Source organism: Nerophis ophidion, linkage group LG16 (genome assembly GCF_033978795.1).
Source record: "Nerophis ophidion isolate RoL-2023_Sa linkage group LG16, RoL_Noph_v1.0, whole genome shotgun sequence".
Lineage (NCBI taxonomy): Eukaryota > Metazoa > Chordata > Actinopteri > Syngnathiformes > Syngnathidae > Nerophis > Nerophis ophidion.
This window is the reverse complement of record NC_084626.1, coordinates 15,846,157-15,867,860: the sequence shown is the minus strand read 5'-3', so window position 1 is coordinate 15,867,860 and position 21,704 is coordinate 15,846,157. Positions and strand designations below refer to the sequence as shown.

Sequence of the window (21,704 nt, the reverse complement as noted above, 5' to 3'; positions counted from 1 at the left end):
TCACTTTTTACCTACACTGACATCCTTTGAGGGCATATAAGCATCAGCAAGGAACGTGCCATTGATGTGAGTTTGTAAAGCACTATAGTACTCAATAGAGCACAGACCTTGACCAAGGCCAACAAGCCAAACACACTCTCACACACTCACTCCTTATGTCTGAACTACGTCATTATGCCTCAGCGCATGAATGGGCTTTATTCTTACACTGTTTCATCTTAAAATAATACAAGCATGAAAATTAGGACAAATATACAGCACACACCAGCAAAAACCTAGCAGAGAAAATTGGAACACGTTTGAGGAGATTTTGACAAGGTGGGTCGTGCGTGTGTGTAAGTGTGTGTGTGTGTGTGTGTGTGTGTGTTGTTGTATTTCTACCCTTCTTGAGGAGGAATCATTGACTAATGATTGGCCACCGCCCGCCTCAAGCCGAGCAGCCCCCGGTCAATTAGGTGCCAACCCGCCAGAGCCGGCATCATCCTGGCGAGGAATAGGGTAAAGCACGACTAGCAAACGTCAACAATTGCACCAAAGATGATCAGAAAAAAAGCGAAAACTGTGAGGAAGAAAACAAAGATACCAGCTCTTCGAGTATCAAGCTGGAATGTCAGAACAATGCGCACAGGGCTCTTGGACAGTCTACATCTCATTGGTGACTCGCACAAGACAGCTATCATTGACCGTGAGCTCCACCGACTTAATGTCTATGTGGCGGACTCCCAGACGCCGTCCCCGTGTGGGTTGCCGTGACACTGGACACAGGACGCATCATAGCAGGTTTGACTGGTGTTTATTATTTCAATAAACCTGTCTACGTCTGGCCATCCGATCGCGTCACTTTTCAGCGCGTGGGCTCTTCCTGCTTGCCGCCGCTGCACGCCTTTCGGCGTCCGGCGTTTGCGTCCATTGCGGGGGGTCGTCATCTCACTCTCTCTCTCTTGATCGTCGTGCTCGTTGTCGGTTTGCCGTCGTGTCCTCGCCTACTCCTCCTCGCTCGTTCCTCCTTCTCCTCTTTTGTGCTGCAACAACAGATGAGCAGATTGAGCGCAGGTGTGTGGTGAACGCACCTGACTTGGCTGGCTGGAGCGTCGCTCTGAGTGCGTCCCGCCTCCTCTCTCCGCCGCACGCCCCGCCTCCTGGCCGCCATTGCGGGTAGGACCGGCATTTGTCCGCCCCTGCTGTCGGCTCCTCGGCTCCGTCTCTCCACAGTCTACATTGCTGCGCTCCAAGAGACACGTCTTGCTGACTTTGGCTCTCTGAAGGAAAAACACTATACTTTCTTCCGGCAGGAATAGAGTGCAGAGAAATCCCCGGAATATGGTGTGGGATTTGCAGTGAATAACACTCTGCTTACCATGATGGACCCACCGACAGGAGGGTCTGAGTGGATCCATGTAATCCGCCTTTTTACCAGCAGCGGACCAACAAACCTGTTGTGTGCTTATACCCCGACCCTCTACTCACCACCAGAGTCAAAAGACAAGTTCTATTAGGAGCTCGACGCGGCTGTCAACACAATCCCGAAAAATGAGCATCTGCTCCTTCTGGGAGACTTCAATGCCAGGGTACTGCTGACCAAAAATCCTGGCCAGACTGCCTTGGTCACTTTGGATTGGGGAGTTTGAACGAAAATGTACAACGTCTGCTAGAGCTGTGCTGCTACCACAAGCTCTGCATCACAAACACCTTCTTCCAGACTAAGCCTCTGCACCGGGTATCTTGGAGACACCCCAGCTCTAAACATTGGCACCAAATCAACCTCATCATCACGAGGCGAGAGGCCCTTAACAGCGTGCTTCTCACAAGGACGTTTCACAGTGCTGACTGCGAGACGGACCATTCACTTGTCCTCAGCAAGGTCAAGCTTCGAACAAAACAAATCTATCACACCAAGCAGAAGGCCCGTCCACACATCAATGCCAGCCGTTATACCAATCCGGCTGTCACACAACGCTTCCTCACCTCCCTTGACCAAGCACTCTATGGACCATCAATCAGGCAAAGTGCTGTGGACGAATGGAATTGCTTGCGTGATACCATCTACGACCAAGCCATTGCAACATATGGGAAGAGAACGAGAAGAAATGCAGACTGGTTTGAGGCTAGTGCTGCTGTGATGGAGCCAGTTATAGAGGCAAAGCGTACCGCTTTCCTCAAGCACAAGAGAAACCCCTCACAGAGGAACCTTGACGCCTCAAGAAAGGCCAATAGCGAAGCCCAGCGAATGGCACGTTGCTGTGCCAACAACAACTGGCTCGAGCTCTCCTCAAACATACAAAGGGCCTCAGACACGGGAAATATCAGGGGCATGTATGAGTGGACAAAGAAAACATTGGTCCATCAAGAAAACAGCACCACTGAATGCCAAGTCTGGTGAAGTGATCACTGACAGCAACAAGCAGATGGGAAGATGGGCCGAACACTATACGGAGTTATATGCCACTGAGAGCATTGTGTCAGAGGCGGGTCTGAATGGAGTTACAAACCTGCCTGTTATGATGGAGCTCGACAAGGAACCCACGCAGGAAGAGCTCAGCAAAGCTATTGACAACCTTGCATGCGGCAAGGCACCAGGTGCGGACGGGATAACACCTGATGTCATAAAATTTGGGAAACCTTCGTTACTGCCGCACCTTCACGATCTCCTCTGCCTCTGTTGGAAAGATGGAGCCATCTCGCAGGATCTGCGTGACTCCAAGATTGTCACACTGTATAAGAACAAGGGAGACCATAGTGACTGTAATAATTACCGCGGCATCTCCCTGCTTAACATTGTGGGGAAAGTCTTCGCTTGTGTCGCCCTTGCTAGACTCCACCTCCTTGCAGAACGTGTCTACCCTGAGTCACAATGTGGCTTTATGGCAGCAAGATCCACAGTGGACATGATTTTCACCCTTCGGCAGCTTCAGGAGAAGTGCCGGGAACAGAGGAGACCCTTATATCTTGCCTTCGTCAATCTCACTAAAGCATTTGACCTTGTGAGTAAAAATAAAAAAATGGTCGATGGTTGTACTTGTATAGCGCTTTTATACCCCTTTTTAAGGAGCCCAAAGTGCTTTGACAGTATTCCCACATTCAACCATTCGCACACTGATGGCGGGAGCTGCCATGCAAGGCGCTAACCAGGACCCATCAGGAGCAAGGGTGAAGTGACTTGCCCAAAGACACAACGGACGTGATTAGGATGGTAGAAGGTGGGGATTGAACCAGTAACCCTCAGATTGCTGGCACGGCCACTCTACCAACTTCGCCACGCCGTCCCCCAGCAGAGATGGTCTCTTCAAGCTGCTTGCAAAGATCTGCTGCTCCCCAAAACTCCTCGCCGTCATAAGATCATTCCACGAAAACACACAGGGTTCCGTCTGTTGGGAAGGTGGAACATCAGAGGCCTTTCCAATCTGCAGCGGCGTAAAACAGGGCTGTGTTCTTGCGCCAACTCTCTTTGGAATTTTCTTCTCCCTCGTTCTGTATACTGCTTTCGGCACATGTTCTGAAGGTGTTCTCCTACACAAGAGGCTGATGGGAAACTTTTCAACCTTGCCCGTTTGCGCTCCAACACCAAGGGGACCAATGTCCTCCTGAGTAAAATGCTTTTTGCTGATGATGCAGCTCTAGCATCCCACACCGAGTCCGGGCTTCAGCGGCTGATGGACAGGCTTTCATCTGCCTGTAAATAGTTTGGTCTCACCATCAATCCAAAGAAGACCAATTTCATGGGCCAAGATGCTGCAATACTACTCTCCAGCTCCGTCGACAATCAGACTCTGGAATGTGTCAACACCTTTACATACCTTGGATCCGCAATCTCCAGTGACTTGTCCAGTGACGTGTCATCCGGATTGCGAGAGCCGCCACAGTGATGGCCAGGCTGTTCAAAAGAGTATGGTCGAACAACCAGCTATCCACGCGCGCTAAACTCCAGGTCTACCAAGCCTGCGTCATTAGCACACTGATGTATGGCAGTGAGGCCTGGACCACCTACACCAGACATGAGAAACAGCTAAACAGCTTCCACCTGCGCTGTCTTCGCCGCATCCTGGGAATCTCATGGCAGGACAAAGTTCCCAAGATGGAAGTCCTACATCGTGCTCACTCCACCAGCCTGTTCACCATGCTCAGCCAACGCCGACTGAGATGGCTTGGCCATGTCCACAGAATGCACCCCAGCCGGCTCCCCAGATCTGTCCTGTACGGCGAATTGTCAACAGGCTCCAGAACCCTTGGTCGCCCTGGACTGCGTTTCAAGGACATGTGCAAATGTGACATGAAACTGGCAGACATTGACCACAACAACTGGGAGGAAGCTGCAAAAGATTGCGACGTTTGGAGGCAGACTGTTGCTGCCACAGGAACCCGCCTTGCCGAGGAGAAGCACATCTCCCTGTTGCAGGCGAGGAGACTAAAGCGGAAACTCCGTGACGCGAGACCTGCTCCTGTGTCAGAACCCACCCAATATGTCTGCACCAACTGCACCAGAGATTGTCACTCCAGAGTGGGGCTGTATAGCCAAAGCCGCCGCTGCAAGAAAGAATTAACTCCCCAAGGCGCAACCCATTGTCACTACAGACGGACGGATGCCTATAATATATATATTTAAATCTTTATATATTTCCAGTATAGGACAAAATTCAATGTGTTTTCTTCATTTTCAAAACTATTAACATTGTAAATTGTCAATGAAGGCATCACAACGATGACACCCGTGAAGTGAAACCCCTTTCGGATAACTACCTCTTGAAGCTCATCATGAGAATGCCAAGAGTGTGCAAAACATTAAACAAAGCAAAGGGTGGCTATTTTGAAGAAACGAGAATACAAACACTGTTTTCAGTTATTTCGTCTTTTCTTGTTAAGTACATAACTCCACATGTGTTTATTCATAGTTTTAATGCCTTCAGTGACAGTCTACAATCTAAATAGTCATGAAAATAAAGAAAACGTTTTGAATGAGAAGGTGTGTCCAAACTTTTGGCCTGTACTGTGTATATATATATATACATATATATATATATATATATTTATATATATATATATATATATATATATACATATACCTAGGAGTCTTGTTCACGAGTGGGGGAAGAGGGAAGAGTGGATCGTGAGATCGACAGGCGGATCGGTGCGGCGTCTTCAGTAATGCGGACGTTGTACCGATCCGTTGTGGTGAAGAAGGAGCTGAGCCGGAAGGCAAAGCTCTCAATTTACCGGTCGATATACGTTCCCATCCTCACCTATGGTCATGAGCTTTGGGTCATGACCGAAAAGATAAGATCACGGGTACAAGCGGCCGAAATGAGTTTCCTCCGCCGTGTGGCGGGGCTCTCCCTTAGAGATAGGGTGAGAAGCTCTGCCATCCGGGAGGAACTCAAAGTAAAGCCGCTGCTCCTTCACATCGAGAGGAGCCAGATGAGGTGGTTCGGGCATCTGGTCAGGATGACACCCGAACGCCTCCCTAGGGAGGTGTTTAGGGCACGTCCAACCGGTAGGAGGCCACGGGGAAGACCCAGGACACGTTGGGAAGACTATGTCTCCCGGCTGGCCTGGGAATGCCTCAGGATCCCCCGGGAAGAGCTAGACGAAGTGGCTGGGGAGAGGGAAGTCTGGGTTTCTCTGCTTAGGCTGTTGCCCCCGCGACCCGACCTCAGATAAGCGGAAGAAATTGGATGGATGGATGGATATATATATATATATATATATATACATCCATCCATCCATCCATCCATCCATTAACTACCGCTTGTCCCTTTTGGGGTTGCAGGGGGTGCCAGGGCCTCTCTCAGCTGCATTCAGATGGAAGGCTGAGTACACCCTGGACAAGTCGCTACCTCATCACAGGGCCAACACAGATAGACAGACAACAATATATGTATATATATAAATATATATATATATATATATATATATATATATATATATATATATACATATATATATATATATATATGTATATATATATATATATATACATACATAATATATATATATATATATAAATATATATCTATATACATATATATATATATATTATATATATATATATATATATATATATATATATATATATATATATATATATATATATATATACATATATATATGTATATATATAAATAAATAAATGATAAATGGGTTGTACTTGTATAGCGCTTTTCTACCTTCAAGGTACTCAAAGCGCTTTGACACTACTTCCACATTTACCCATTCACACACACATTCACACACTGATGGAGGGAGCTGCCATGCAAGGCGCCAACCAGCACCCATCAGTAGCAAGGGTGAAGTGTCTTGCTCAGGACACAACGGACGTGACGAGGTTGGTACTAGGTGGGATTTGAACCAGGGCCCCTCGGGTTGCGCACGGCCACTCTCCCACTGCGCCACGCCGTATATATATATATGTATATATATATATATATATATATATATATATATATATATATACATATATATATATATATATATATATATATATATATATATATATATATATATATATATACATATATATATATATATATATATATATATATATATATATGTATATATATATTGTTTTGAAGGTGAGAAATCAAATGTCCTTATCTCACAAGGAAAAACATCTCATTGGCTCTCCTTTTTATAACTAACTCCCTGGGGCTCAGTCATAATTGTGCTGTAAAAGAGCTATGATTGGTTATATTCCCAAATTGTCCTACCCATCTACAAAATGATATCAAACATGATTAGATTTTGTTTTTGTCAACATTTTCATCATGTTTTTATACGTTAACTAAAATGTCAGTTAAAGGCCTACTGAAATGAGATTTTCTTACTTAAACGGGGATAGCAGGTCCATTCTATGTGTCATACTTGATCATTTCGCGATATTGCCATATTTTTGCTGAGAGGATTTAGTAGAGAAAATCAACGTTAAAGTTCTCAACTTTTGGTCGCTCTTAAAAAAGCCCTGCCTTTCACCGGAAGTAGTGCGCGTGACGTCACAGATTGTCGGACTCCTCACATCCACCCTTTGATTACAATCATGGACGCCAGCAGTGCGAGCGATTCTGACCGAGAAAGCGACAATTTCCCCATTAATTGGAGCGAGGATGAAAGATTCGTGTTTGAGGATATTGATAGCGACGGACTAGATAAAAAAATTTAAAAAATTTTAAAAAGCGACGGCTCCGGGCAACGGCAGTGTGAGCGTTTCAGATGTAATTAGACACATGTACTAGGATAAATCTGGAAGATCCCTTATCTGCTTATTGTATTAATGGTGTTTTAGTGAGATTTTAAAGATTGTAAAGTAAAGATTGTAAAGACATACCTTGAGGTCGGATGGCTGCGTTGAACACACTGTGTCTCAGAGAGAAGCCGAGGAGCCAAGCTCACAGCTGCTGCAGAACGACAAATAATCCACGGATGTCTTCGGTAAAATATATATCATAATTTCCCCATCCAAAAACATGCTGGTTGACGTAGAGAAAACATGTTCGCTTGACCGCTCTGCTTTCACAACAAACAAAGAAACGCCGGCTGGGTCTCGGTGCTAAAGACAGCTGGAATCCACCGCTTTCCACTAACAGCATTCTTCTTTATAGTCTCCATTATTAAATGAACAAATTGCAAAAGATTCAGCAACACAGATGTCCAGAAAACTGTATAATTATGCGGTTAAAGCAGACGACTTTTAGCCGTGTGTGTGCGCAGCCCTAATATTTCCTCACAGTCTGTGACGTCACACGTATACGTCATCATTCCGTGACGTTGTCAACAAGAAACTCACGGGAAATTTAAAATTGCAATTTAGTAAACTAAAAAGGCCGTATTGGCATGTGTTGCAATGTTAATATTTCATCATTGATATATAAGCTATCAGACTACGTGGTCGGTAGTAGTGGGTTTCAGTAGGCCTTTAATTGTCTTAATCAACCTGCCTTTGTTTTGACTAGTTATCGTCATATTTTTGTCTGCTAGGATGTAAAAGACAAAACGCAAATGAAATAAACAGCTTCCAGCCCAGGGCTGCCTCGACTGACTGTGAACAGGCCTGGCGAATGAGTTTGTTAATCGCTTATCATGTGGCGTTTGTGTGTGTGTGTGTGTGTGTGTGTGTGTGTGTGTGTGTGTTTGTGTTTGTGTGTTTTGCTTAGAAGCGCTGAGGGGTGTGACCATGGTAGAGCTGGTGAAGAAAGAGGGCAGCACGTTGGGCCTCACCATTTCAGGAGGAACCGACAAAGATGGGAAACCGCGGGTATCAAACCTGCGACCCGGAGGTCTTGCTGCCCGGTGAGTCTGAGAGAAGTATTTGTCACTTAAACAGCAATTGTTTTTTCGGTGTTTTTAAATTTTTATTTTTGATGAGTAGGAGTGACCAGCTAAACGTTGGTGACTACATAAAGTCTGTGAACGGCATCAATCTGACCAAACTACGACACGAAGAAATCATCAGCTTACTGAAGAACGTCGGGGAACGGGTCCTGCTGGAGGTGGAATACGAACTGCCCCCTACAGGTTAGAAATCTGCTCGTCATTAACAAGTCATCTCTTGTCAACTCATTCACTTACTCACCCCTGCTACCGCTAGCTAAAAGGGAAAACCATTTAACATGTCACAAATTATGAAACTGTTACACTAACTGCATTTGCAACATCAAACTGGGTATGTATGTTGATTCTCCTCAAAATTTAGCTTCCAGTACAACAGACCTTTGTCTCTGTCAACTCATTCAGTTACTCACCCCTGCTACTGCTAGCTAAAAAGGAGAACCATTTAACAATTTTAACACAAGAGAACAATTTGGGTATGGGTATGTACAGTGATTTTCCTCAAAATATGACGAATTCTAGCTTCCAGTGAGATAATTTGTCATTGTGGAGGTGTTGCTCCTCCGGGTTCTTCAGACCACCAACGACAGATATGACAGCCTCGTTCATCAGTAAATGTTCTTTGGGTTGCTATATGTTCTTGTCTCTGTCTCGCTCTCGCTCGTGCTCGTCTTCGCTCTCCACCATCAACAACTCTCCCCTCTCCTTCCCGGTTGCTGCCTTTAACAGAGCGACAGGTGATCAGATAAACACTCCCAGGTGGGTCATCTACGCACCTGTCGCTGATCTGGAAGCAGGTCCTGGCAGACCCCGCTTCGCTGCAGGTCTGCAAGCCACGCGACCCCCCCACAGTCATGTCCTATCATGCAACACTGGTCATATGACCATTGTGGGTTATAGCTTTCCCAAAATAGCAATGTGTCGGGTAAGCTGGAAAGTATATCAAAAACGTTAGTTATGTCTTCTCATTCATATCCTTTTGCATACTTGCCAACCTTGAGATCTCCGAACTCGGGCACACTAGGGCCAATTTAGAGTTGCCCGTTAGAATTATTTCCAAACTGACTTGTCTTCATACAAGACTCCCCTGCCGGCCTCCCTTTGTACTGGACTCTCACGTTATTTACCGTACTTACGAGAAATAATAGTTTTTTTCTTGCCCTGATGTGGGATCAGAGCCGGGGTTGTCTTTGTGGTTTGTCCAGCCCTTTAAGACATTGGTGGTTAAGGGCTATGTAAATAAACTTTCATTGATTGATTTAAATAAGGAACATGTTTCGCATGTCCTAGAGTAGACACAGTGAACCATGTTTACTTGCATCACCTCCATACTCATACCTGGGTGACAACCATTTGAATAAAGTATTTTCCTCAAAATACGGCAAATTTCACCTTTCGGTACAATAATGAGTCATTTTCCATACCTGGTCAGGTGACTGTCAAGGGATATAGTAGCTTCACTAATATGGCAGTGTGTCAGTACTGTAAAGGCCTACTGAAACCCACTACTACCCACCACGCAGTCTGACAGTTTATATATCAATGATGAAAAATTAACATTGCAACACATGCCAATACGGCCTTTTTAGTTTACTAAATTGCAATTTTAAATTTCCCGGGACTTTTTTCTTGAAAACGTCGCGTAATGATGACGTGTACGCGTGACGTCACGGGCTGTTATCAATATGAGCGCTGCATACACACACATCTAAAAGTCGTCTGCTTTAACGGCATAATTACACAGTATTTTGGACATCTGTGTTGCTGAATCTTTTGCAATTTGTTCAATTAATATTGGAGAAGTCACAGTAAAAAGACAGAGTTGGGAAGCTTTAGCCTTTAGCCACACAAACACACGGTGATTCCTTGTTTAAAATTCACGGATGTGAAACTTTACTATGGATCACAGTGGTCAAGCGAACATGAATCCCGACTACATGTCAACTAGCAGGTTTCGGTGAGAAAATTGTGGTTAAAAAGTCGCCACATACCGGATATCAGCTGAGCTTGTGCCTCCCGTACAGCTGCCGTCGACTTCCCTGAGATACTGCACGTCAACACCCGGCCGTGGACGTACACTTCTGACTATCAGGTACTGTTAAACTCATTAAAACACTAGCAACACAATAGAAAGATAAGGGATTTCCCAGAATGATCCTAGTAAATGTCTCTAAAAACATATGAATCCGTCTCAATGCAACGCGATTGCAATCGTGTTTTTTTTTTTTTAACTTTTTTGTTTTTTTTTCTAGTCCGTCGCTATCAATATCCTCAAACACAAATCTTTCATTCTCGCTCAAATTAATGGGGAAATTGTCGTTTTCTCGGTCTGAATAGCTGTTTTTGTTCCATCCATCCATCCATCATCTTCCGCTTATCCGAGGTCGGGTCGCGGGGGCAACAGCCTAAGCAGGGAAACCCAGACTTCCCTCTCTCCAGCCACTTCGTCTAGCTCTTCCCGGGGGATCCCGAGGCGTTCCCAGACCAGCCGGGAGACATAGTCTTCCCAACGTGTCCTGGGTCTTCCCCGTGGCCTCCTACCGGTTGGACGTGCCCTAAACACCTCCCTAGGGAGGCGTTCGGGTGGCATTCTGACCAGATGCCCGAACCACCTCATCTGGCTGTTTTTGTTGAAGGCTCCCATTAAAAACTATGTGAATATATGAGGAGCCATCAACATGTGACATCATTGTCTGCGACTTCTGGTAGAGGCAGGGCTTTTCTCCAGTTGCAAACTTTATCGTGGATGTTCTCTACTAAATTCTTTTAGCAAAATAATGGCAATATCGCGATATGATCAAGTATGACACATAGAATGGACCTGTTATCCCCGTTTAAATAAGAAAATCTCATTTCAGTAGGCCTGTAAGCTATTTTATGGCCATCCATCCATCCCATCCATTTTCCACCGCTTATTCCCTTTCGGGGTCGCGGGGGGCGCTGGCGCCTATCTCAGCTACAATCGGGCGGAAGGCGGGGTACACCCTGGACCAGTCGCCACCTCATCGCAGGGCCAACACAGATAGACAGACAACATTCACACTCACATTCACACACTAGGGCCAATTTAGTGTTGCCAATCAACCTATCCCCAGGTGCATGTCTTTGGAGGTGGGAGGAAGCTGGAGTACCCGGAGGGAACCCACGCATTCACGGGGAGGACATGCAAACTCCACACAGAAAGATTCCGAGCCTGGATTTGAACCCAGGACTGCAGGACCTTCGTATTGTGAGGCAGACCTCTAACCCTTCTGCCAGACTTGTTTATTGTCCGTTGCCATTAAGGGTAATTTTAAAGCCATGAAACAATTATACAGCTGTAATGGGGTGACAAATCTTACAATTCAACTGTTGTTACTGTGTTTTTGTTTTTTTAATCAATTAAGAGCAAACAACCTTAGACATATAACAGTATTGCTACCATCGTTTTGGCCTCAAAAGTGCTATAGAAAGTCTGACTTTATCACAGCAGTAGAAATGTTATTGAGCCACTAAATAAACTTAATTTATTTGAATTATATATGTTCCTTGATTGAATTTGAAATACATTTGTGGTATTAGGTACAAAAAGTGTGGGGATTAGTTATTTTTAAATAAGGAATGGCATCCAAGAGATACAGTGTAGCCCATACTTGCCAACCCTCCCGATTTTTCCGGGAGACTCCCGAATTTCAGTGCCCCTCACAAAAATCTCCCTGGGCAAACATTTTTCCAATTTCCACGCGGACAACAATATTGGGGGCGTGCCTTAAAGGCAGTGCCTTTAGTGTCCTCTCTCACCTGAAAAGGAGACTATTATATATGTCTCCGTTATCCATAGATGTATCTATAACCCATAAAGTAGGCAGGCACGGAGCTATTTCTCAGCGTGTGTTTATTCCAGCTGTCCCGTTAATACACTGACACACAACATCCGGATTCCCATCCTGCATTGGTTCAAAACTTCGGGAAGTACTCATGTCCAAAAACATAACAGAGATAAAGCACAAGAATGAAGAGGAAACATGGCGACGACGAGTGAGAAGAAGAAGTACGCTTGCAAGTTCCTAAATGATTGGAAAAAATTATTTCAGTTCATGCAGGACAGCTCAAAGAGGAAGGGGTATGCTGCCTGCAAATTTTGTAGATGCGACTTCTCCATTGAACACGGTCGACGAACGGATATACTCATTCATGAATGTATTATTTACATATATATATATATACATATATATATATATATATATATATATATATATATGTATATATATATATATATATATGTATACATATATATGTATATGTATACATATATATATATATATATACATATATATATATATATATATATACATGTTAATATATATATATATATATATATATATATATATATATATATATATATATATATATATATATATATATATATATATATATATATATGCACCCCCAACCCCCATTTCCCGAATTCGGAGGTCTCAAGGTTGGCAAGTATGGTGTAGCTTACTTGCATTACCTCCAAATTCAATCCTGTGTAATGCCCAGTACTACATTATTAATACATCACACATCTTTAACATTAATTAGTAGTACAGTGTCTCAGCTGACGAGTTTAATTGGTGCTGTGACAAATCTAAAATCAACGTTGCCCACTAAAATTAATTTAAATCAATTAAATCGGTACACACTCTCAAAACATTACAATTTTCAACAGGTAACATGTCTTTTACAAAGAAAAACACTTTTAGATAATAAATATTGAATGAAAAACAATCCGACTACATTACTATAAACAACGACAGTAATTTAATGAAGCAATGTATTAATGATGTACAGCATTTACTTAAACAATCCCTCCTTCCAGCTGCTTCTCTGTCAAACACACCATCAGCAGCTTCTCCAAATTTTCATGGACAAATAACCGCCGTATAGATTTTGGTTTACATTCTTGACGAGCGTTATCAACTCATCCAGCTTCAGTATGTTGCAGAGATACAGTGCTTCGCTCCAACTGCTTCCCCAACTACACGTTCAGTGATTTTTTAAATTGTTTCTTTCTTTAAATAAATGAATATTATCCACTTCTTCTCAGGACTGTCCTTCACAGTCACCTTATTCCTTCCAATGCTCAGAAGAGCAAAGTTATGTTAATCTCGTCCAAACCGGATGTTTTGGTCGGATTGTATGGGGTTCACAGTGGCATTTGCTATGCTAACTACTGTAGCTAATTAACTAAAAACAACCTGCTGAGAGAGCACATATTTTAAAATACTTGTAAGTGGGGCTACCACTGTATATAAGTTAAAGTTAAAGTACCACTGATAGTCACACACACACACACTCGGTGTGGTGAAATTGCCCTCTGCATTTGACCCATCCACTTGTTCCACCCCCTGGGAGGTGAGGGGAGCAGTGAGCAGCAGCGGTGGCCGTGCTCGGGAATCATTCTGGTGATTCAACCCCCAATTCCGACCCTTGATGCTGAGTGCCAAGCAGGGAGGTAATGGATCCCAATGTTATAGTTTTTGGTATGACTCAACCGGGGTTTGAACTCACAACCTACTGATCTCAGGGCGGACACTAACTATAAGGCCACTGAGCAAGTATTTTAGTTGTGAAAACTCTGTTGTACATGTTCCACCTGTTCTCGTTAGTATGCCTACCATCAATTTCCTCTAAACACAAATGACCCTGAGTTCTTGCTGGTTTATCGTTAAGGTGATGACATCCTCCATGCTGATCTAAATGATGATGTCTTGCAGCACCAGACAGCAGCTCGGGCGTTATCTCCAAGACGATCGACATCTGTTTGCACAAAGAAGGCAGCAGCTTTGGCTTCGTCACCCGCGGTAACGAGACAATGCAACAACATTTTGAAAGGCACCAGAACCGAAATGAAGGTTTTAATTCCACTACCATTTTGTTCTACCAGGTGGGATCCACGAAGACTGGCACAAGTCTCGCCCCCTAGTGGTCACCTATGTGCGACCTGGAGGCCCAGCTGACAGGTATAGGCCACATGCTGTGTGTTTTTAATTAGGACCACATGGGAGAGGCTGCAACTATATCATCCTCCAGAACACATGGCAAAGCTGTGAATAATAATCTATACTAATAATAAATAACACGTTCTAGCAGCCTTTTCTGCGCTTTTTCCATCCGGCTTCAATCAGACGACTTTAGAACAATGAGCAGCTATTTTTAATCTGCTGTGTCTGAAGAAATGCGGGCTCAGTCAGAAAGTGGGACAGCTGTGTCATGAAAACTATGTGAGGATGTGATTATTTAATATGTGACTTATTGAATATTACTTAACTTGCAAGACACAATTTACAGTAGATCCGCTGGAGTCACCGCAAACAAATTTAGAGATCAGTAACTAGTATTTTGTGGTTTGTGTCTATGTACATTGTAAAAAAAATAAAATAAAATAACTAGGGGTGGGCAAATTAGTGTGTTAATTATGAGTTAACTCATCAATCTATTAACGCCGACAATTATTTTATCGCACATTTGCGTATGTTGTTTACATGCTTTTATTTTGTTAACGCCTTTTCTTAACAAGATGGGGTCGCCCAGCGTCGAGGGGCTCTTGGTAAAGATGGAACATTTGGCAAAAATACCGGACAATTCTGCAAATTTCACGGCTGGCTTACAGCGTGGTCACTCCGGGATCACTTACGACCGCCAGACAATTCTGGATGTGGATAGATCGGGCCGTTTTGGACTGAATGACGCAATCTTGCTAGACCGGCTAGCTAGCATGGGAATACTTCGCCGGCTACATCCAGCGGCCTGTGAAGCAGCGGAGTATATGTGTTGTCTGTCTATTTATGAATAATGCAGACGAGGCGTATTGGCTGAGTTCTTAACGTTTGCTTTCAGAGCGTGCATATCACAACATACAAGATGCCGTCATGGCGACACAACATATACCGGGCTACCGCGCATGCTCGTCACTCCTGTTGCATGCTGGGTAGGGTAGTTCTTTTATTCCCTGGCTCATAACATCACAATATAGTACCATGTATATGATGCGTTCAGTTTATCAAAGCACCAAGCAAACAATCGGAAAATTCCCATCATATCAATTCCTAGATATGGTCATAATTATCTTAAGTGCACTACGCAGAATAAACACAACATTATTAATATTGCTACTACGGATAATTTGATCAAACATTCCCTAAAATGTTTGATCAAATTTTTTTTAAACATAAGATCCCTGATAAAAAAAATGTTTCTGCTGTTACCTCAGAAATTGCCTGTTCAGATGTTATGATTGTGGCTCAGAGACTTGTATGTAGATTATATTTATTTTCCATAACAAACAGGATAACTTAAATACCCTGGCAGTGGTAGTAATAAGCTTAAATGTTTGTATTTACATTTTTTGAGTTGATTTTCATAAAATATTCTATTTAACTGCTACTGTTTAACAAGGACTGATTTAAATTGTGTTTGCACAACAAATGTTTTGGCGCTTTTGTTCATGTGGGAGAATATTCCAATAAAGGTGCACTACACACTACTTTTGAATTCATTATTGGGCTTTGCGTATACAATGCAGTTAATCGCGATTAATCAGAGAAAAAGTGCGATTAACTTCGATTACAATTTTTAATAGTTGCCCAGCCCTAAAAATAACACAAAAAAGTGCGACTGATTTTACGGTACTATTTGCAGTAAAAAAAAAAAAATTGTAGATCAGTCCCCAGAATTTTGCTGTAAAAAAAAAAAAAAAGGTTCTCGGTCTATATGTTACAATAATACACTTAAAAAAAATAAAAAGATTGTAAATTTTCAAAAAAAAACTCGAAGTCTGTCAGCCAAAATTTTACTAGAAAAATAAAATTCAAATGGTTCTGATTTTCAATCTACAGTAATTTAGTGTAAAAAAAAAACTTGGAAATGCTAAGGTACAACTCTTCTGCTATTTTTGTTGCGTAAAACCAACAGTTGTTTTTGTTTGTATTTTAGAGTGCATTGTGAAAAAAACTCATATAATTTCAGTTAAAATACTGGAATATTGTACTTTAAAAATAAACGTGGTGCCTTTTTAACATTTTTCAATTGTAAGAGCAACAGTTTTTTATTTTTTTATTTTTTTATTTTACAGTAAAAGACTGGCAGCTCAATACCAGACTTTTACTAGAATAAATTCAATAGTTCCATCCATCCATCCATCCATTTCTACCGCCTATTCCCTTTTGGGGTCGCGGGGGCACTGGCGCCTATCTCAGCCACAATCGGGCGGAAGGCGGTGTACAACCTGGACAAGTCGCCACCTCATCGCAGAATTCAATAGTTCCGATTTTTAATTTGCAGTAATCCGGTGAAAAAAAACACCAAACATTTTACGGTCAAATTTTAACGGCTTTGCTGCCATTTCTCTTCCATAAAATCTACCAGTCAGCGCAGTCTGTTAAAAAGTCAAAAGATTGTACTCAGTTGTCAGAATTTTACTGTAAGACAGTGCATAATTGTACAATAATGCACTGTGAACACAACGACCATAGCTTTTAAAGTAAAACAACTCAAGTATTTTGGTGTAAGAATGACCAAAGATTTAGTTGTAACATTTTGGAATTGAGCTGTCATTTTTTTACTGTGAAATCAACATGGTATTTTTCCCTTACAATGTATGTATTTGTATTATGGCTTGATTGTAGTGGAACAGTAACAGTGCTCCTCGTGGTTCTTTAATTTTGCATATGGTCCATGTACACTGTATTGCCAAAATAATTGCCCACCCATCCAAATGATCAGAATCAGGTGTCCTAATCACTTGGCCCGGCCACAGGTGTATAAAATCAAGCACTCAGGCTACAACCATTTGTGAAAGAATGGGCTGCCCTCAGGAGCTCAGTGATTTCCAGTATGGAAGTGTCATAGGATGCCACCTGTGCTCCTGAATATTTCGAGGTCAACTGTCGACTTTATTGTAATAAAACGGAAGAGTTTGGGAAAAACAGCAACTCAGCCACCAAGTGGTAGGCCACGTAAACTGACAGAGAGGGGTCAGCGGATGCTGAAGCGCATAGTGCAAAGTCTTTCTGCACAGTCAGTTGCTACAGAGCTCCAAACTTCAAGTGACCTTCCAATTATCACACGTACAGTAGTAGAGAGCTGCATAGGGTTTCTATGGCCGATCAGCTGCATCTAAGCCATACATAACCAAGTCCAATGCAAATGCAGTGGTGTAAAGCACGTCGCCACCGGAGTCTAGAGCAGTGGAGACACCTTTTCTGGAGTGATGAATTACGCTTTTCCATCTGGCAATCTGATGGACGAGTCTGGGTTTGGCCATTGAAAGGGAAACAGTACTTTTTGGACTGCATTGTGCCATGTGTGAAATTTGGTGGAGGAGCTATTATAGTGTGAGGTTGTTTTTCCAGGAGTTGGACTTGGCCCCTTAGTTACAGTGAAATTAACTTTGAATGCTCCAGGATACCAAAACATTTTGGACAATGCCATGCTCCCAACCTTGTGGGAACAGTTTGGAGCGGACCCCTTCCTCTTCCAACATGACTGTGCAACGGAGCACAAAGTAAGGTCCACAAAGACATGGAAGACTGAGTCTGGAGTGGATGAACTTGACTGGCCTCCACAGAGTCCTAACCTGAATCCGTTAAAACACCTTTGGGATAAATTAGAAAGGAGACTCAGAGCCAGGCCTTCTCAACCAACATCAGTGTGTGGCCTCACCAATGCGCTTTCGGAAGAATGGTCGAAACTTCCTATAAACACACTTCGCTACCTTGTGGATAGCCTTCCCAGAAGAGTTGAACCTGTAATAGCTGCAAAAGTTTATATGTGAGTCCAGGCAGGTGGCCAAATACTTTTGGCAACATAGTGTATCTTTGGAGTGGCTAAGGCTTTACAGTCTTTGCAGTGGAGTCGTTTCACCTCAAGGAGAATTTAAGCAAGGAAAATTGCCTCTAAAATGTGGGTCAGTTGAGAGGAAATGAGACGTTCATGCTGTTTTAGATCCCATTTATCTGCCAGTTGAAGGAAACTTAATCCGCAGCATCATACAGTTGCAGCAGCGCCCGCACTTCCACTGCAAGCTCACAAGGCAAAAAAAAAAAAAAAAAAAAAAAGCCATTATGAGTTTTGGCGGGCCAGAAATACCTTAATGAGAAGAAGGCTTGAAATGGAGAGAAAATGACTAGAATGTCACTGAAGTCGTGTTTTTTTTGAGGGATTGCTCCAGTCTAGGAACATTTTAAATCCATCACAGTTCATAAGTCCTGAAGGCAGGAGTGGAGAGACATAATGAAAACAGCTGTCAGTATGAAGCAGTGCAGTTGTACAATAACAGCAAAACATGCTTTTTAATACAGCTCATTATAGTGTGTGTGTGTGTGTGTGTGTGCGTGTGCGTGCGTGTGTGTTTGCAGGGAGGGCACATTGCGTCCTGGAGATCGCCTCCTCACTGTGGACGGCGTGCCGCTGCACAACGCCAACCACAGCGACGCCCTCAGCGTGTTGGCTCAGTGTGGACAGGAAGCGCTGTTCCAGATCGAGTACGACGTCACTATCATGGGTGAGCATGCACACACACGTAACGTTCACACACTACCAATGTAGTCACCCTGGGAACCTAATATATCAGTATATATCCTATACTGTAAATATTACAGATATATGTTGTATTTTATATTGATTTTAGTCTATTTTATACCTGCATTGTCCTTTCCATCTTTTCCATTATTTGTAACTGAGCTACTGTCAATCAATCAATCAATCAATCAATGTTTACTTATATAGCCCTAAATCACTAGTGTCTCAAAGGGCTGCACAAACCACCACGACATCCTCGGTAGGCCCACATAAGGGCAAGGAAAACTCACACCCAGTGGGACATCAGTGACAATAATGACCCAGTGGGACGTCGGTGACAATGATGACTATGAGAACCTTAGAGAGGAGGAAAGCAATGGATGTCGAGCGGGTCTAACATGATACTGTGAAAGTTCAATCCACAATGGATCCAACACAGTCGCGAGAGTCCAGTCCAAAGCGGATCCAACACAGCAGCGAGAGTCCCGTTCACAGCGGAGCCAGCAGGAAACCATCCCAAGCGGAGGCGGATCAGCATCGCAGAGATGTCCCCAGCCGATACACAGGCAAGCAGTACATGGCCACCGGATCGGACCGGACCCCCTCCACAAGGGAGAGTGGGACATAGAAGAAAAAGAAAAGAAACGGCAGATCAACTGGTCTAAAAAGGGAGTCTATTTAAAGGCTAGAGTATACAAATGAGTTTTAAGGTGAGACTTAAATGCTTCTACTGAGGTGGCATCTCGAACTGTTACCGGGAGGGCATTCCAGAGTACTGGAGCCCGAACGGAAAACGCTCTATAGCCCGCAGACTTTTTTTGGGCTTTGGGAATCACTAACAAGCCGGAGTCCTTTGAACGCAGATTTCTTGCCGGGACATATGGTACAATACAATCGGCAAGATAGGATGGAGCTAGACCGTGTAGTATTTTATACGTAAGTAGTAAAACCTTAAAGTCACATCTTAAGTGCACAGGAAGCCAGTGCAGGTGAGCCAGTACAGGCGTAATGTGATCAAACTTTCTTGTTCTTGTCAAAAGTCGAGCAGCCGCATTTTGTACCAACTGTAATCTTTTAATGCTAGACATGGGGAGACCCGAAAATAATACGTTACAGTAGTCGAGGCGAGACGTAACAAACGCATGGATAATGATCTCAGCGTCTTTAGTGGACAGAATGGAGCGAATTTTAGCGATATTACGGAGATGAAAGAAGGCCGTTTTAGTAACGCTTTTAATGTGTGCCTCAAAGGAGAGAGTTGGGTCGAAGATAATACCCAGATTCTTTACCGTGTCGCCTTGTTTAATTGTTTGGTTGTCAAATGTTAGAGTTGTATTATTAAATAGAGTTCGGTGTCTAGCAGGACCGATAATCAGCATTTCCGTTTTTTTGGCGTTGAGTTGCAAAAAGTTAGCGGACATCCATTGTTTAATTTCATTAAGACACGCCTCCAACTGACTACAATCCGGCGTGTTGGTCAGCTTTAGGGGCATGTAGAGTTGGGTGTCATCAGCATAACAGTGAAAGCTAATACCGTATTTGCGTATGATGTCACCTAGCGGGAGCATGTAGATGCTGAAGAGTGCAGGGCCAAGGACCGAACCCTGGGGAACTCCACACGTTACCTTAACGTAGTCCGAGGTCACATTGTTATGGGAGACACACTGCATCCTATCAGTAAGATAAGAGTTAAACCAAGACAGGGCTAAGTCTGACATACCAATTCGTGTTTTGATACGTTCTAATAAAATATTATGATCAACGGTATCGAAAGCAGCGCTAAGATCGAGGAGCAGCAACATAGATGACGCATCAGAATCCATCGTTAGCAATAGATCATTAGTCATTTTTGCGAGGGCTGTCTCCGTGGAGTGATTTGCCCTGAAACCGGATTGAAAGGTTTCACATAGATTGTTAGACGCTAAGTGTTCATTTAACTGCTCCGCAACAATTTTTTCGAGGATTTTTGAAATAAAGGGAAGGTGAGACACCGGTCGGTAGTTTACCATGAGGTCAGGATCGAGGTTAGGTCTTTTAAGAAGAGGATGAATTACCGCTTTTTTGAATGCTAGGGGAACAGTGCCCGAGGAGAGTGATAAGTTTATAATATTTAGCACTGATGGACCTAATAATACAAAGAGCTCCTTGATCAGTTTCCCAGGAAGAGGGTCAAGTAAACATGTTGTCTGTTTTATTCCATTTACACGTTGTAACAATTCCTCTAATGTTATTTCCTCAAAACGAAAGAAACTATTTTGGAGGGCAGTATCCGCCGTGTATACCATCGTATCAGTGTTAATAGAACCCCGTTGTAGCTGGGACGCATTGTCTTTAATCTCCTTTCCTTTCTAATGACTTCAATTTTCTTACTAAAGAATTGCATAAAGTCATCAGCTGAGTGGGTTGAGCTACTGGAAGGGGTCCCTTGTTGGGTTAGCGATGCTACCGTACTAAACAAAAATTTAGGATCGTTTTTATTACGGTGGATGAGATTTGAGTAATATTTAGCTTTAGCTAAGGTAAGCATGCGTTTATAAGTTATTAAACCATCACTCCATGCTTGATGGTGCACCTCAAGTTTAGTCGTGCGCCATTTGCGTTCCAGCTTTCTACATAATAATTTCTGAGCTCTAGTTTCTTCTGTAAACCACGGGGTGCGCTTTTTTGGAGCCTTTTTTAACTTTAGCGGTGCTATGTTATCAATGGTTTCGCGCAGGGAAGCGTTAAAGTTGTTAGTGAGGTTATCAATAGAGCCCACATACTTTGGGAATGGTGCCATTACCGAGGGCAGTAGGTCAGCAAGAGTTGTCGTTGTGGCAGCATTAATGTTGCGGCTGCTATAGCAG

The 21,704-nt window shown here is 43.2% G+C and overlaps 1 protein-coding gene across 2 annotated transcripts in view; it reads left to right on the top strand.

The window, feature by feature from the left end:
* LOC133535021 (glutamate receptor-interacting protein 2-like) overlaps positions 1–21,704 on the top strand; it is a 240,489-nt gene that overhangs the window by 160,841 nt on the left and 57,944 nt on the right. Inside the window, exons 3-7 of one of the 2 annotated variants that reach the window (XM_061874424.1) lie at positions 8,139–8,274; positions 8,354–8,499; positions 14,055–14,141; positions 14,225–14,300; positions 18,696–18,841. In XM_061874424.1, the coding sequence (XP_061730408.1) occupies positions 8,139–8,274; positions 8,354–8,499; positions 14,055–14,141; positions 14,225–14,300; positions 18,696–18,841 (591 nt within the window). Of the gene's footprint in view, positions 1–8,138; positions 8,275–8,353; positions 8,500–12,192; positions 12,416–14,054; positions 14,142–14,224; positions 14,301–18,695; positions 18,842–21,704 lie in introns of those variants that run through there. The other variant, XM_061874423.1, reaches the window with a different exon arrangement.